This window comes from Balaenoptera acutorostrata, chromosome 13 (assembly GCF_949987535.1).
Source record: "Balaenoptera acutorostrata chromosome 13, mBalAcu1.1, whole genome shotgun sequence".
Taxonomy (NCBI): Eukaryota; Metazoa; Chordata; class Mammalia; order Artiodactyla; family Balaenopteridae; genus Balaenoptera; species Balaenoptera acutorostrata.
In genome coordinates, this window is record NC_080076.1 from 74,453,390 (window position 1) to 74,471,390 (window position 18,001).

General features: G+C 44.5%; 1 protein-coding gene across 3 annotated transcripts in view; it reads right to left on the bottom strand.

Moving 5' to 3' along the window:
* SVOP (SV2 related protein) overlaps positions 1-18,001 on the bottom strand; it is an 86,776-nt gene that overhangs the window by 55,209 nt on the left and 13,566 nt on the right. For 2 of the 3 annotated variants that reach the window (XR_450826.2, XM_007180082.2), the window contains exons 2-5: positions 9,540-9,700; positions 6,828-6,913; positions 5,466-5,564; positions 859-930 (exon numbers count right to left, since the gene is read on the bottom strand). Coding sequence is in view for 2 of the 3 variants with exons in the window: in XM_007180082.2 (XP_007180144.1) it covers positions 859-930; positions 5,466-5,564; positions 6,828-6,913; positions 9,540-9,700 (418 nt within the window). In the remaining variant the exon portion in view is untranslated. The remainder of the gene's footprint in view (positions 1-858; positions 931-5,465; positions 5,565-6,827; positions 6,914-9,539; positions 9,701-18,001) is intronic. The other variant, XM_007180083.2, reaches the window with a different exon arrangement.

Here is an 18,001-nt window from a genome sequence, read left to right on the forward strand (position 1 = left end):
GAGCCAAGGCAGATCAAGGAGCTAAGAGGAGGTTCTCCGAGCTTGCCAAGGCTCACCAGCTGTCTGGCTCGCCTGCTGGTCCTGGAGGAGTTCTGGGGAAGCTTTATAATTAGAGCCGGATCCATCCTCCATGAGGCTGGGCCAGAATTCCATGCTGGGGAGAAGGAGGCTGTACAATCTGGTGGCACTTTCTCTCTCTCTCTCCGGTCACGCCAGCTTTATGTTGGGTGTGGTATTTAGCAAGCTACTCAGGAGAGCTGGAGGAACCCTCTGCAGGCAGCCCCCTCCAGGCTTCATCTATCTGGGGTGGATGAATGTTCAACTAATCAACTGAATTCCAGGGAATCGTTCAGTGATGTCTCCCAGCAGCCAAGGTCAAGGTGAAGGATGTGAACTCTGGAGCCAGATGCACCTGCATTTTAACACTGGCCTTGTCATTTATTGGCACCGTGAGCTTGGCAAATAGGAAGGATAATGGAAATTGAAGAAACATTTCCTCTGTGTCAAGAGCTTTCTGTCACAAGGGTCATTTACTCCCCGTAACAGCCCTATGGGGAAGACTATTATTATCCCATTTACAGATGAGGAAACTGAGGCACAGACAGATTGAGCGCCAAGGGGATGGGGGTGGGCACCATAGCATCTTCTACGTTCTGAAATGCACATCCTTGGGCCCCACTAGGGATCTGTGATTTCAAGAGTCCACAGCCTCAGAGCAACGTCTTCTCTTTGCCCTTCAATGTATCTCTGAATTAATTAGACCCCCACCAAATGCTCAGTCAGCACAAGTTTTGCTACTTTGTCAATGCCATCACAAAGATAACCCAGAGGACACGAGCTTAGGAGAAGTTGCCTTACTGTTTTCCTGCCATACTGGTCTGAGATGTTTCCCCAGAGGGTAGAACTGGACATCATGCCGACAAAGACCACCTGTGTGGGCAAAGACAGTTTCTGTTAGATAATGACACGGAGCATCGCAGAGAAAGGGAACACCAAATTGAACGTGTGACGTCACACTCCTGTAATAAGAATGAAGCAAGCTTTACTGAGATCGTGTTAAGATGCAAATACTAGTCTACATGCTTCATGTTACTGTTTAAGCCTCACAGCAATCCTACGGGGCGGGTGCTATTATTATCCCCATTTCACAGATGAGGAAACAGAGACTCAGAGAGGGGAGGTCACATGGCCAGGGTCACACAAGTGTAAGTGATGCAGCCCAGGCTGGAATCAGGCTGCATGGCTGCAGAGCTAGTATTTTACCAATTTCTCACCAAACCCAAGAGATGTCTTATGGCTAAAAAAATGTTAAAGGTTGCAAGGTAGAGTTTGGAGGATACGAAAACAGGAGACAGGAGGTTAGGATGGGAGTTGTAAGCCATTAGCAAGAGGCAGCAACCATGGAGTGCTCACTGTGTGCTGGGCAAAGTCCTTGTTCCGTTGTTAACCCTTGATCAGAGCAGATGAGTTATGAATGCTCATACCCATTTTATAGATGGGTAGCTTGAGGCTCGGAAGTTTTAAGAAACCTGCTCTTATCCCAGGGAGGAGAGGGTAGAGACAGGTCTTAAACCCAAGCAGGCTGACTAGAGCTCTCTTCACTGTTCTATCCTTTCCGGAGCACTCACCAAGTGTCAGACACCACACTGAATGCTTTTTACATATGTCTTACCTAATTCTCACAGCAGCCCTAAGGAGTGGGTACTATTATTATCCCCAGTTTACATATAAGGCCACTGAGGCCCAGAGACGGGAATGGCACTGCTTAGTGTGGTCTGAACCCAAAAGCATTCCTCCAGGCATGGTCTAGAGCAGCGGGGTCCAAACCGGCTACACAGAGGTGTCCCAAGGGAGAAGCAGATTTGGATAGTTTTAAAGGAATTCATTTTCAAGTCCTCAACTTCCATAGAGATTCTTTCCTGAGAACAGGTTAGGGGTCTCACCAGTTCCCTCCTCCCTTTCTCAACCACCCCTCCCCCACTTCTCCCTACCGCATCCTCCCAATGCACCTCACAGCGCATTGCTTTGAGGTTAAACCCTCCAGGATGCCTCCAGAAGGACACCAATGACACAGTTACAAATCCTTTCACAAGTCATCTTGATTCCAATTCCATTTTATTATTTTTAACCAAATTGCAGGACAGCTTAATCAAGCTGTCAGCAAATTAGATCACTAAAAATAATTTTTCATAAACGACTGCTGTGCGCTCTTCAGCATGAAACTTGGAAGTTGTTGAAAAACATCAAGTGGCATTAGTTTATTGAGTTATTACAAAACTCCTTCAGTTCCCTCCCACCAAAGTTTTTATATGTGAACAAAGCCTTTCATATTTGTATCCATTCAATAAATATGAAAAATAGGAGTAGCATAGTGGCTGAACCCTGTCTCATTTTAGCAATATGTAATGATTCAAGAATGCATGACATAATTGGGAAACACTCCGTAGCCCTCATGAAGAGGTGTGTTCCTGATAAAGTGACTTATGTTTAGCAATTATTTATCAAAATTAATTGTATCTTGTTTTGATCTGTTGTTTATTACTAAAAATTATCATGATAATTTACTGCAGGAGAAAAATTTTAATACTCAGAGCCTTATGATCTCAGAAAATTAAAAACAATAACTTAAAATGTCACAAAAATTATGATAGGGTGACAAATGAAGTACTTTCAAGCATAATAAAACATTACAATAAGATAAAATTATATGGAGAAATGGAATGAAAATACCAGTTCAAGAAGAAAACAAGACAATGCAAAATTTCCAAATTCTTCTGAAGAGCTTATTCATGTTATTTTTACACAGGTGATGGTGGGTAGCAGATAAATATTTCAATTCCATTGGACACATTAAGAAGAGTGATATGGGACTCCCCTGGTGGCGCAGTGGTTAAGAATCTGCCTGCCAGTGCAGGGGACATGGGTTTGAGCCCTGGTCTGGGAAGATCCCACATGACGCCAAACAGCTAAGCTCGTGCGCTACTGAGCCTGCGCTCTAGAGCCCGTAAGCCACAACTACTGAAACCCGAGCGCCTAGAGCCATGCTCCGCAACAAGAGAAGCCACCGTAATGAGAAGCTCACACACCACAACAATGAGTAGCCCTCGCTCGCCGCAACTAGAAAAAGCCCATGCGCAGCAACGGAGACCTGACGCAGCCAAAAATAAATAAATAGATAAATAAATTAATTAATTAAAAAAAATAAAAAATGAAGAGTGATATGAAAATTTTATTTGAACTTTTAATATTTCAATACTCCAGAAATTATATAAGCTGCAACTATAATTTTAAAGTTTTAACGTCAATTTAAAAACTTGTGAGACTCCTGGGGGCTGCATAGTTTTTACACAATTCTTTTCTAGATTAGCGAGAGCAAAAGTGTTTGATGATTACTGTCTTGGGGTAAAGTGTGGCCTTAGTCATGTGCTAAATGATATCCTTACATCCCGAAAGAGTTAAGCATCCCTGTAAACACCCGTTTTCCCCCATTCTCACTCTCCCAAGGGAGACCTAGGCACCGAAGAGTATGGGTTATATATCACAGTAATTACGGTAATCTCACACAGTATCGCCTGTGACAGCAACGATGGTCACTCTCATCCTTCTTCTGTACTTTATGCAGCTGAAGCAGCTCCTGCAGTGCCCTAACTTTTCTGCAAAAAACTTGGCCATGGAACTTCACTGCTTTACTAGCCCATGAGTCCAAACCTGATACCATAGGAAAGTGATCCAGGGCAGTAAGCTGGGGGCAGGGGCTCTGAGTCTGCCTGGCCTTGATTTCAATCCTGCCTCCGCCTCTGATAGGCTGTGTGAGTTTGGGCAAGTCATCGCACCTGTCTGAGACTTAGTGTCCTTATCTGTAGAAATGGGAGCAGTAATAAGAGCACCTCTTTCATAGGTTGAGAGGGTTAAAGAGGTAAAGCATGGAAAACCCCTAGCACAGATGCTGGCATATAAGTGCTCGTTGATAAATGGTGGCTGTTAGGAACCAATGACAAGGGATCAAAAAGGCCTCGCATCACAAAAACACAGACCTGTGATGATTCCTTAGGAGGTATTAGTGAGAATGAGGAATATAAGAAAGAAGCATCATTTACCTGACCTCTACTATGTGCTAGGCACTCTAGGGATTTTGTTGACCATCCGAAGTCAAACAGGCGTTATCACCCCCATTTTGCAGATGATGAAATAGAGCCGAAAACGTCTCATTCAAGGTCACACATCTCAAGGTAACTAAACCACAAAAATCCAGATGTATGTGCTTATGAAGTTCCTTACTGCCTTGTTGCCAAAGGCCAAAGGCACTCAGGCCATTCTAGAACAGTTGTCCATAGAAAAACAGCATTCTGGGAGGCATTCCTAGTCAGCAATGACTCTGCCACTAGCTAGGCTGTGTGACCTTTTGTGAGTGACTTAACCTCTCTGCACTCATCTTCCTCAGCTCACAATAGTACCCACCTCATAGCGCTGTGAGGATTAAAAAGCACAATGTATATTGCCCATATATTGTATACAGTGTATAGAAAGGCATTTGCACTGTAAATGCTCAATAAATATTAGCTTTTGTGGGTATCAATATTTTTCTCCTCTTGGGCTTCCCTGGTGGCGCAGTGGTTGAGAATCTGCCTGCTAATGCAGGGGACACGGGTTCGAGCCCTGGTCTGGGAAGATCCCACATGCCACGGAGCAGCTGGGCCCGTGAGCCACAATTGCTGAGCCTGCGCGTCTGGAGCCTGTGCCCCGCGATGGGAGGGGCCGCGATAGAGAAAGGCCCGCGCACCGCGATGAAGAGCGGTCCCCACACCGCGATGAAGAGTGGCCCCCGCTTGCCGCAACTGGAGAAAGCCCTCGCACGAACCGAAGACCCAACACAGCCAAAAATAAATAAATAAAATAAATAAATAAATAAATAAGAAAATCCTTTAAAAAAAAAAAAAAAAAAATTTTTCTCCTCTTATCCAGCCTGGCCATTCCCCTCCCTTTTAGAAGATTGCTGTTGAACTATCTCTGACAAAAATTAAGCGTCTGACTCATGCTCCTCCAAGCCTTAGTTCCAGGGAACAGCAGCTCCTATGATTTATTGAACATGTACTATGTTGTTTCCAATCCTCAAGTCACCCTCATGTGGGAGGAACTGGCATCTCCTTTTTGGAAGAGTGAGGCTTATAAGGTTTAAGTGATACGATCAGGTGCTTTCCAGCTTCCTAGCAATTGAGCAGGATATCTGGGGCCCCCAGGTATTTGGAACCCCCAGGAGGGGTTAGAGTTGGCTGCAAAGCTGCCGGGATACGTGAGATGGAGACGGGAGGAGGAATCTGAGGTAATGGTGTTTCCATTCAGGGTTTAAGTCTTTTCTGCTGAGTCCTTGGCATCAGAAGAAGGAGGGGGACATCCTACAGAACCGCCCCCCCCCTGCCAGGGGACCAGAAATGTGCACAACAGGAAAGAGCTGCTGGGCTGCCTACCGAGGTCAGCAACGCCACCTGCCAGCTGGGCAGCCGCCACTCGCAGTGCAGCTGCGGCGCGAGGATGCTCAAGATCATCATCTCCATGGCGTCGGCCATCTGCAGGGAGCAAGCACACATCATGAGGCCAGGATGCTGCCCGGGCCGGGGACGGCTGGCCCCTCACCAAGTCCACGACCCCAAGCGAGTGTGTGTACAAAAATCCCTCTTCTACCTTCCGCTGAGTGCCCCATCACACATCAAAACACACTGAAAGTTGGGACTTCCCTGGAGGTCCAGTGGTTAAGACTCCACCCTCCCAATGCAGGGGGCACGGGTTTGACCGGGGCGGGGAAGTAAGATCCTGCATGTCGATCCCGCATGCCACTGCAGAGCGGCCAAAAATACAATAGATAAATTAAATTTTAAAAACACACTGAAAGCTCCGGTAGTTAAAACAGTGTGGTGCCACGCAGGAATGGACAACTAGACACTCAACATTCTGTGTGTGTGTGTGTGTTCTCCCGTGTTTGAAAAAACTTAGGGGCACTCCCCGAATGAAGTGGTACAATATCATATTTCGAAAATCAGAAAAACATTTTTATAGAGGTAGAGAGACAATGACCTTTTCTCTTATAGCTCAATTAAAAACTAGTTTCTCTTTGATCATTGTTCATGTAGAATTGTCAGCATAGTTAATGAGTGACCTTTTAACATTACTAAAACATTCTAGGAAGCCCTGGTAATTAAATATAGTGGTACCTTTACTGGATTAAACAGACAGAGCAATGGCACAGAAATGAGAGTCCAGAAGCAAACCCATGTAGCCGTGGGAATGTGGTGGATGATAAAGGCGGCTCTGCAAATTAGTGGGAAAAATGATGTGGTGAAATTGATGACTGTTTGGGAAACTATGTAGTTAAATCTCAGTCTTGCACTAGTCACAAAAATCAATTTCAGTTGTATTAATGGTCTAGATGCATTATTTGCTTTAGGTAGATTAAGGGAGTTTGACGAGGGATCACGAGCCCCTTAAAACAGAAGGCACATTTTGATCTGTGCATGTTTTTCTACGGTGAGCCTCACAGATGACATCAGAATCTTATAGTAGCCCTGAGCCTCAAAGGGTTGAGAACCACTTAATTAACCAGAAGCTTCAACTTCTCCTTGAGGGCAATTGTCAACCACACCTAACCTCCGCAGCCCCCAACCCCCAGACCTTCATTATCACCCAGGGTCACTCAACCCAAACTCTGCTGATTCAAGCAAAGGCTCTATGTGGAAGGAGCTGTGTCCTTCCATGTAGACCATGGAAAGACAGTTGAGCAGCACCGGTGTTCCTTGGAAACTGAAGGTGAGGTCACTGTCCCCAGAGATACTTGCCCAAGCCAAGCCGGTGAGAACAGAGAGCTTCCATTGAAATTTTCCAAAACCAATGGCTTCCACCGCATCTTCCACCATGAAAGTATCTGGGAAGGAGAAGGGGGAGGTGAAGGAAGGAGTCAGTGCATCTTGCAGTTGTCCTAGTGTGGGGGGCCTGGGGGGGGTGTCCCTGGCCAAGCTCTTTAAAGGCAGTGCATGCTGCTTCTAGAACTTATCCTAGAAAAACCTTCCAGCAAGCATGAAGGTATATCTTGCTGCAAAGTCCAATGCAACATCGTTTCTACAAAAGGAAAAATTGGACAACCCAGAATGTCTATCAACAGGGAACTGGTTAAATTATTTTATATATTATATATAAATGTTTATATATCTACATTATGAAATACAACCCATCTGTTTAAAAATGGGCAGATATAGAAAGATGCATACAGTACATTGTTAATTTAAAGAAAACAAAGCAAGATGGACCACGGGAAGTAATATTAAGTGTCCACAGACTGTCAACAGGGTTACCTGTCAGCATTCACTTTTTTGTACATTTTGATCATGTCTGAATGCTTTCTAAATAAACACATATTATTTGTATACTCAGAAAAAAATAAGGATATAATTTAGAAGCTCATAAGTGTTTTGAGAAAGACGAAAAGACTAAATACAATGTGGTGTGCTGGATTGGTTCCTGTAACAGCACTGCTGGGAAAACTGGTGAAATCTGAATGAAGTCTGGAGTTCCGTGGATAGCATTGCACCGGTGTTAATTTCTTAGTTTTGACAAGTGTGCCGTGGTTAAGTAAGATGTTAACTTTAGGGGAAGCTGTATGAAGAGCATATGAAAAAATAACAAACAAACAAAAAAGATTTTGAGAAAGAAAAAAAGAGTATATGAGAACTCTCTGTGCTATCTTTGCAACTTTTCTGTAAATTCAAAATAATCCAGGGACTTCCCTGACAGTCCAGTGGTTAAGACTCTGTGCTCCCAATGCAGGGGGCACAGGTTCAATTCCTGGTCGGGGAACTAAGGTCCCGCATGCTGCACAGCAAGGTCAAAAAAAAAAAAAAAAAAAAAAGTCCAAAATAAAAGGTTAACTAAAAAATAAAAATACTACAGGAGCATGCTGGGTGGCCTTCCTGTGGGGCCTCTGAGGATCTCATCAGCCTCCGCTGGGAGTTGTCATCTCATTAGAATTTCAATCATGGGCCCCTTATAGCAATCATAATTTTCTCTAGAAGTATGAGCTGGTGTTTATCACACCAGCAGGGTCTGGTTTCCTTCAGTAAAAATACTGAGGAGAAAGCAGAGTGAGTCCTATAACATCATCAATAATAAGAACAGTAACAGTAATAATATAATGGTGTATTTATTGAGTGCTCCCTGTGGGTCAGGCACTGCCCTAAGAGCTTTGATGTACATTATCTCATTTACTCCCTGTCACAGCTACTAGTTAAGGCTCAGTCTTAGCCCCATGTTACAGAGGAAGACATGGACTTGCCCACTGTTAATGTAGCTGGCACACTGAAGATCTGGGAATTGAGCCCAGATCAGCCTGAGCCTGAAGCCACTGCTTCTAACCTCTGCCTCCCCTCCCTCCCCAGTCATTGCCTCCTTAGATCTGCCAACAACAGGCCTTGGGTTCAAGCCATTAATCCTCTCTCCTGTTGGGAATCTCTTTCAGGAATGCATAGAATGTTTTCATCCATCAGTATCATCAGGTGGTGAGGGGAGACCAGGTCCCCTAGCACCGCTTCAAGTCTCTTGTTTGACCATCTGTATTCAGAGGGAGCACAGGGTCATGGGTAGGAATGTGGGCTCTGAGGCCAGATTTCCTGGGTGTAAATCCAGCTTGGCTAAGTTCTAGCTGTGTGACCCTGGGCAAGATACTTAACCTTTCTGTACTTCCATGTCCTCTCCTGGAAAATGGGAAAGATAATCGTAATACTTCCAATTGGAACTGTTGTGACGATTAAATGGGTAATATGTGTAAAGTGCTTAGAACAGTGCCTGGCACAGAGTAAATCCTCAGCCTGTGTCTGCTGCTCTAATCACTACTGTCATCTTCACAATCACCATTGCCACCACCATCATTACATTATCATCAGCACCATCATCATCTCTAGCTTCATCATCATCATCATCACCATCATCACCACCACCACCTCCACCACCTTCATTATCACCATCACCATCATCATCACCATCACCATCTCATCATCAACATCATTATCATCTCCATCACCATCACCATCATCATTACCATCATCATCACCATCACCATCACCATCTCATCACCAACATCATTATCATCTCCATCACCATCACCATCACCATCATCATCACCATCACCATCATCATCTCATCATCATCATCATTATCATCTCTATCACCATCATCATCATCATCATCATCATCATCATCTCTATCACCATCATCATCATCATCATCATCATCATCATCATCATCATCATTGTGGCTGCCATCCTCAGCCAAGTGTTAGTCAATGTTGTTGACTGTCAGGGATTATGATATAACCTTGCCTGCTGAAGAAAGCCATGTAGGTCCAGCCCCACACTTCCAGTGTCACCCCTGGCCTCCAGGCCCTCCTACCTGCCCCTTCACAAGATCCCTCTGAGCATACCACCTGGAGAGGCAACCCTGGTGCCTCAGAGCCCCTGACTGTAGCCTGGGCCGATGCCCCGACTGCAGGGTCCCCTCACCGTCGGTGGGATTGGCAAACTCCTTAGGCACAGCTGCCCCATCATCCAGCTCGACGGCCTCTAGGCCTGCACGAACCCCTTCAATCTGGACCTCATGCTCTCCCGAAGCCGTGTCGTCCTCTGACCTTGCACTCTCGCCTGTGCGACGGAATTTCACCACCCTAGAGGACAGAGCAAATCTGGTCATGATGGCTAGAACTCCTCCTCAATGGCCTTGCAGTATAGCTGTTGTGTCCAAGACAGGTGACAAGCTTTCTCTCATGGTCTAGAGAGTAGAATGGGTGGAGGAGAGGTGGGGGTGGGCAATTCTGTTGAGTTGGACTGTGGGGAGGGTGACAACTTTAAGGGCTGCCTAGTACAGTTGGATGGGTTGGGCACTGCACAACTCCAGGGGGAGCCCTGTTCACATGGCAAGTTATGTGAATGAGGATATCCTTGCGCTAGACCTAAAAACTGGTTGGAAGTACATGTGTTTCAGAACTTACGTTCCTCTATCTATATCTAATGGAAGTAACAATTTGGTCACCTAAGGGTTACATTATGCCCACCAAAAGTTGCCCACACAGTATTTTTTTTTAATTTATTTAAAGTGGATGCCAATGTTTTAAAATTAGGAGAATTCACATAAAAATCCAGATTCCTGACATCTCTTTCAAAAGTAGAATATCTGACCATCTGGGGCACACATTCTAATAAGGGACCAACATGGCTAGACCAGGGCAGTGTATCCCCTGTAGATGGGACACACGATGCACAGGTGACCACAGTCTCGTGTTCTCCAGATAACCTCCAGCCCTGACAGTCTCCTGCCACTTATCTTTACACTTGCTCTGTGTTCCACTCACTTGGCACTTTGTCCCCTTTGTCTGGCCCTGTAGGCATTTGAGTTTGAGACCCCATGGACTCCACTCTCAACACAATACATTCCTTCACACTGTGCTGCTTCTTGTTACTCTGGGAAACACCTTGACTTCTCTGAGCAGCAACTTCTTAATCTGGGACTCAGAGGCAAAAATACGTGTCTCCTCCAACTTCCTCACCCCCAAACACAAAACTCCTGCTCTCTGCCAGCCCTGTGGTAGGTTTCAGGGTGACGGCAGTAACAGGAGAGATGAGTCCCTACCCTCCCAGGAGAGAGTCCTATGGAATGAGTAATGCCCATTTCTCCCAGAGCTTTGAAAAAAGGAGTCTGCGATGACATGGGCATGAAGGGCCGAGGGCTGATGAGGGACGGGAGGGCAAATCTGGGCAACGTTTTTAAAAGGTAAAAATGGACAAATTTCTAAGTAAAAAATATTGCTATCAACATCATCATCATCAATTAATTATTGCATTATTCCATACATTTCACCAAGAATAACTGGTACTCTGGCATAGAAAGGGTAAATCTTCAGATTCCAGAAGCCTGGGGAACACTCCCTGCTTGTGAATTTGGAGAAAAGACAGATGAAATCACGGCAATTTTGTAAATACCTGAAACTCCATTTGATGGCAAGGCTGGGCTTGGAAAGCTCCAGCTGTCAATCTCATCTTGGGTTGGAAATACGCGGCAGAGCGTAGAGCACAGGGTTTGCAGGCGGATTGGCTGGGATTGAAGCTTGGAGCAAACACTCCATCCCATCCACCACCACCACTGCAATCTCCAACACGCCCACCACCGTCTAGCAGCATCTGTGCCTCGTTCTAGGTGTTGCTTTCCATGCACTTGTTCTGCATGACAGCTCTATGAGGTTGGTATTATTATCACCATTTTACAGACAAGAAAACTGAGGCCCCAGAAGTCACAGGACTTACCCCTGGTCACAGAGCTAAAGAGGCATGGAGCCAGGGTTCAACCCCAAGTCTGTCTGATCAAAGCCTTGTGTTTCTGGCCAAAGACAGGATACCGTTCAAACCCTTCCATTACTCCCCATTTACTCCATTCCCCCCATCCAAAATCTTTTATTTTGAAATATTTAAAGAATATAAGATTGAATAGATAACAATGAGAAAAATGTCTTTGGTTCTGCTGTCCAGCTTAAAGACCAGACACTACTAATAGGTTGAACCACATGAAATTGCCAACTTTTGACCGTAATTCAGTTGAAGCCACCATGTCTCTTTTCCAGTCTCCATCTCTCACATTTTCATCGTTAATACTCTTCCTTGATCAGTGCTCTCTACAGGCATCGTTATTTGACTTCACCCTCACAATAACCCTGAGAGGTGGTGACCATTACCATCCCCACAGCATAAGATATACCTATAGTCACTCTGAGCCTCAGTTTACCTTGCTATAAATTAGGTGTAATAGTTTTGTCACAGGTCGAATTCCTTAGAAGCAGAGCTTAAAATGGGATTCTCTTTTTTTCAACTGTGGTAAAATACACATAACATTAAATTCAACATTGTAACCCTGTTTAAGTGTAGAGTTCTGTGGCATTAAATACATTTACAATATTGTGCAACCATCACCACTGTCCATTTCCAGAACTTTTTCATCTTCCCAAACTGAAACTCTGTACCCACTAAACACTAACTTCCAATCCCCTTTCCCCACCAGCCCCTGGCAAGCACCATTCTACTTTTTGCCTCTATGAATTTGACTACTCTAGGGACCCCACATAAGTGGAATCATACAGTAGTTGTCTTTTCGTGATTGGCTTATTTCACTTAGCATAACATCTTCAAGGTTCATTCATGTTGTTACATGTGTCAGAATTTCCATCCTTTTTAAAGGCTGAATAATGTTCCATTGTATGAAATGTGATCCCACAGGGAGCTCTGGAGTGTGAATTGTACCATGGAGATTGTCCCACCCAGAGGTCTGGGGGCTGGGCTCGAATCAGTCAATCACTGGTCATGCCACCCCAGGGATGGAAGGCATAACTTCCCAGGTATCCCCAGGTGAAGTGGCTCCCCTCAGTCAAGGGAAACCCTCCAGAGATGACTGCAGCTGTGAGCTGTGAGCACCCATGATTGGCAGCAGCTGGGGGATGATCAATCTGGTAAAGGGAATCTGCGACAGGCACCAAGGGTATCTGCTACAAATAATAGCCCTCCAACCATACAGCTATTTATTGAGCACTTACTAAATGCTAAGAGCTATGCCTTTTACATTATCTCCTGTTAGTTACCCTGATGATCAACCTATGAATTAGTTAATGTTATTATCCCCATTGTACAGATGAGAAAACAAATGCTCAGAGAGGTTAAGACACTTGCCTGAGGTCACACAGCTTGAAAGAACTGAGGCTTCAGCCTGGGTGTCCTTGGTATTAGAGCCCTGGGTCCTAATCACTAAGCATCAGTGCCTCTCGCGGGCATTCACCTGTGTCTGGGGAATGAATGTGAAGCCCGAACTCAGCTGCCCTGTGTGGGTGGGCTTGCCAGACAGTGGATAATGATGTGACCTGGAGCAGGAATCGAAAGGCACAGCTCGATTCCAGCCTGGCTGACAGCTCTTCAGGTTGTCACGTTTGTGCAGGGGTTCTTGAGCTGGATGGAGCCTCAAAATCCCTGTGGGGCTGGTCACAACCCAGAAGTCGGGGCCCCACTCCAAGAGCGTCTGACTCAGAAAGTCTCGGTTGGAGACTGAGATTTTGCATTTCCAGCACGTTCCCAGGCGGTGCTGCTCTGGCTGATTCAGCGACCGAATTAGCGCATCAGAGGCAGGCAAACAATTCTGCCCACCCCACCTTCCCCACCCCTAGTGCTGAGGGGCGCAGGCTCCTACTCTGTTGGCTGAGCTGGGCGCCTGCAGCTTACCCTCCTCACCCGAGAGGCCCAGAACCCCTGTGGCACAGGACTCAGACATCCCTGCAGTCCAGAGCTGGGGCGTCCTTTGCAGCTGGAAGGCAGGTGTCACCTGGGAGCAAAGGCCAGGAGACAGACTGCCTTAGGCTTAGATATCTGGCATGAAGTTGGAATCTGGGGCTTCACTTAAGCAACACTTTTACAGCAAGAGCACCATTTTATTCAGAGTATGTATTGGGCTGGCCCAAAAGTTCGTTCGGGTTTTTCCACGAAATGATGGAAAAACCCGAACGAAGTTTTTGGCCACCCCAAAATTTATTTGGGGATAGCTTTGGAGGGATGCTGATGGGGATTATGGGGACGCTCTGAAGCCAGTGCCCATAAACTGTCTCAAACCCCCCAAACCATACTGATGTGTAGCATTTGCCAATATCTGTGGGGTAAATACTCCCACTGGGACCAATTTTAAGCTCTCAATGGTTAAATAACAGGCTCTGAGATGTTCTGAATATTTAACAATCTGCCCACTAGAGCTGTGAGCAGCCTCCAGCACAACTACTGTAAAAAGTCCTCAAATCACTGTCACAAGCTACAACACAGATGAACCTTGAAACACGATGCTGAGTGAAAGAAGCCAGACACAGAGAGTCACACATGTATGATTCCATTTATGTGAAGCAACTTCACAGAGACAGAAAGCAGATCAGTGGTTGCCAGGGGCTGGGGAAAGAGGGATGGGGAGTGACTGCCTAATGGGTACAGAATTTCCTTTTGGGGTGATGAAAATGTTCTGGAATTAGGTAGAGGTGAAGGTTGTACAACACTGTGAAGGTACGTGCATGTTCACAGCAGCACTATCCACAATAGCCCAAAGGTGAAAACAACCTAGGTGTCCATCAGGGGATGAGTGGACAAGCGAAATACGGTCTATACGTAAAATGGAATATTATTCAGTTTCAAAAAGGAAGGGAAAGGGGAATTCCCTGGCGGTCCAGTGGTTAGGTCTCCGTGCTTTCACTGTCAAGGGCCCGGGTTCAATCCCTGGTGAGGGAACTGAGATCCCACAAGCTGCACAGCCAAAAAACAAACAAAAAACAAAAACAAAAAAGTAAGGAAATTCTGACACATGCTATAATATGGATGAACCTTGAAGACATTATGCTAAGCGAAATATGCCAGTCCCCAAAAGACAAATACTGCATGATTCCACTTATATAAGATACTTAGAGTAGTCAAATTCAGAGACAGAAAGTAGAATGGTGGTTATCAGGGGCTGGGAGAGGAAGGAATGGGGACTTAGTGTTTAATAGGTACAGAGTTTCAGTTTGGGAAGATAAAAACTTTCTGTAGATGGATGGTAGTGATGGTTGCACAACAACGTGAAGCACTTAATACCACAGAACTGTACTCTTAAAAATGGTTAAAATGGTAAATTTTATCTTATGTGTATTTTGCCATTCCCCCTCCCCCCAAAAGCCCCAAACCCTCAACCCTTAGCACTACCATGGATATTATTACTTCTTAGTGAAATAAGTCTGACAGAGAAAGACAAATACTGTATGTTATCACTTATATGTGGAATCTAAAAGATGAAACAAACTAGTGAATGTAACAAAAAAGAAACAGACCTATGGATATAGAGAACAAACAAGTGGTTACCAGTGGGGAGAGGGAAGGGGGAAGGGACAAGACAGGGTTATGGGATTGAGATATAAACTACTATGTATAAAATAGATAAGCAACAAGGATATATTATACAGCACAGGGAATACAGCCAATATTTTATAATAATATAAATGGAGTCTAATCTTTAAAAGTTGTGAATCACTATGTTGTACACCTGAAACCAACATAATACTGTAAATCAACTATACCTCAATAAAAAATTTTATGTATATATCCACATGTATTTTGTAATTTTTATATATAATTACATATGTATATAATTATATATTTGTATATAGTTATAAATTTATATATAATATTTATACATTATTTTATATATTTATAGATCAATATATAAATTAATGTTTCTAAATATATTTGTAAATATAAATAAATATGTATTTAAATATAATACATGTGGATGTATATATTACTACATAGATATTCCTGCACATTGTGAGAAAAGCTGCAAATAAAGCGAACCTGATGCAGTGAGAGGCTAGCGGGGGTGGAGGGTGACATTTCAACTCTGCAAGCCACCAAGGGGTGGTGCGAAGTGGGTTCCAGGGAGGGAACAACAAAGGAGTAGGACACCCTGTCCCCAGGAAGCAACCTCCCAAATCAAAAACATAAACAGTCCCCCAAGGTATTTGTAGAAGATAGAATGTCGAGAATTATTAAGCGCGGTAAGGAAATGAACATTTATGTGCATCATCAATGCCTTTTCAGGGGTGAGGGGAAGGCCCATGGCTCGCCCCTGACTCTGCAGGAAACGTCACAGAAGGAGATGGCTATGTGGCCTGACACTCTCCCTCTCGTCACATCCTCTCCTCCAGGACCGTCCAAGGCTCTGTGCTTCCTTCTGTGACTAATAGCGACCACTGCAACCTTTTGGGAAGGTAATCTGTGTTATCTTTCAAATTTTTCAGTGCTTTGAGCTCCCACCCAGAATGCGTTCTGCTGGCAGTTCATTGTGGGGACAGGCACAGCAGGCAACGATTTACCCTACAAATAACGGCAGATGTGGATTGTTAGCTTGCGTGTGTCAAGTCTAGTGTTTGCACTGTGCATCAACTATCTTATTTATTCCCACTTTCATTGTCCCCTTTTTACAGATGAGGACACTCAAGCACAGAGGGGCTGGCAGCTTGCCCAAGGTCACACAGTAAGTGTCCAGGCTTCGGCAAAGCCATCGGATTTCAGTGTCCCTGCTCCCAGCCACTCTGCTGTATTCTCTTCTGGCGCTAGCACACTCTTTGCAGCTTTGCTGCGGTGATACCAAACCAGAAACAATCTTCAGGAAAGGAGTAATTAGACAGATGACGGCACATCCACTACAGAAAATGTTAAAAAAAATTTTTATTTATATTGATCTGTACCACATTAGCCGAAGGTGGAAACAACTTAAGTGGTCATCAGTGGATGAATGGAGAAACAAAGTGTGGTCTATCCATACAATGGAATATTATTCAGTCTTAAAAAGGATGGAAATTCTGACCCGTGCTACAACATGGATGTACTTTGAAGACATAGTGCTAAATGAAATAAGCCCAACACGAAAGGACAATTATTGTATGAGTCCACCTATCTGAGAGGGCCTAGAAGAGTCAAATTCACAGAGAGAGAAAGTACAACAGTGGTCACCAGGTGATGGGGGGTGGTGCGGAGGGGAATGGGGAGTTAGTGTTTAACGGGTACAGAGTTTCAGTTGCGAAAGATAAGAAAATTCTGGAGATGGATGGCGGGAAAGGTAACACAACATTATGAATGTAATTCATACCGCTAACTGTACAATTTAAATTGTTGAAATGGTAAATTTTATTGTGTATATTTTAACCCAATAAACACACACACACACACACACAATAAACACACACACATGTTGGTTGCAAGAACCAGCAGGAAAAGATTGCTGGGGCTCATTTTTTTTTTTTGGCTGCACCATGCAGCTTGCGGGATCTTAGTTCCCCAGCCGGGTATCAAACCAGGGCTCCCGGCAGTGAGAGTGCTGAGTCCTAATCACTGGACCACCAGGGAATTCCTGCTGGGGCTCCTTATTAAACGTGCTAGACTATGGTCCCGTGATGTAGGTCCTCAGTACTAAGACTTAAGTGTGGTCTCGAACTAGAGGCCCTAGCCTCCCCTAGGGATGTGGTAGAAATGCTGAGTCTCAGGCCCTGACCCAGATCTACTGAATCAGCATCTGCATTTTAACCAGGTCCCTAGGGAATTTGTGTGCATGTTCAAGTGGGCTCAAGAATATTTTTGCTTCTACAGTCGAACATTCTGGAAGGATACTTAAGAAGCCTAAGACTGGTTGCTTCTGGGAAGGAGGATTGGATGGGAATGGGGAGTTTTAAGGGAAAGACATTTTTTTTTAACTTTTCATTTTGGATCCCGCTGCAATATGTAAATTTTTTAACCTGCACATCTATTAGTTAAATAATCAATATAAATCACAATAGCGACTATTCACAGAGCTCTTGTTGATCTTGTAACATCAGCTAAGCATGTTACAGACTCGTTCGGCTGTGAAATGGGATGAGGACAGGCTTGCAGGACCGTGTGAAGATTAACTGAGATTGATGAACGGGAAACTGAGGAGCATGGCGTCAATATTGGCTTTCCTCTAACCCAGCTTGGTTCAAGTCACCTTTCTGCCTTGAGCGTGGAGTACACTGACCTTTGTGAAATTCGACTTTGAGAAAATGGCTTAGCTCCCTGGAGTTTTAAACCAGGATGTGTCCACATTCCTTCTCTGGCAATTCACTAGAAGCCAGGGCCCTTTATTTATTAGAACTTGTTTTAAGACAAAAGTAAAGAGAGACCTCTGACATTAAATTATACTCAGAAAGCCAGACTACATTTTGAATCGACTGGGTTCCTGAAAGCAGTTATCAGCTACATGAGCCAAGATTTCCCAAGGGAAAAAAAAAAGTAATATGACAGAAAAAGAAAATAGCAGTGGCATATGTTAAATAGATGAGGGCTTCGAAACAAGCTGGCTCATTTCTTGGCATTTGTTGTGTATATATAGCATATAATTTACCAAAATAGCAGGG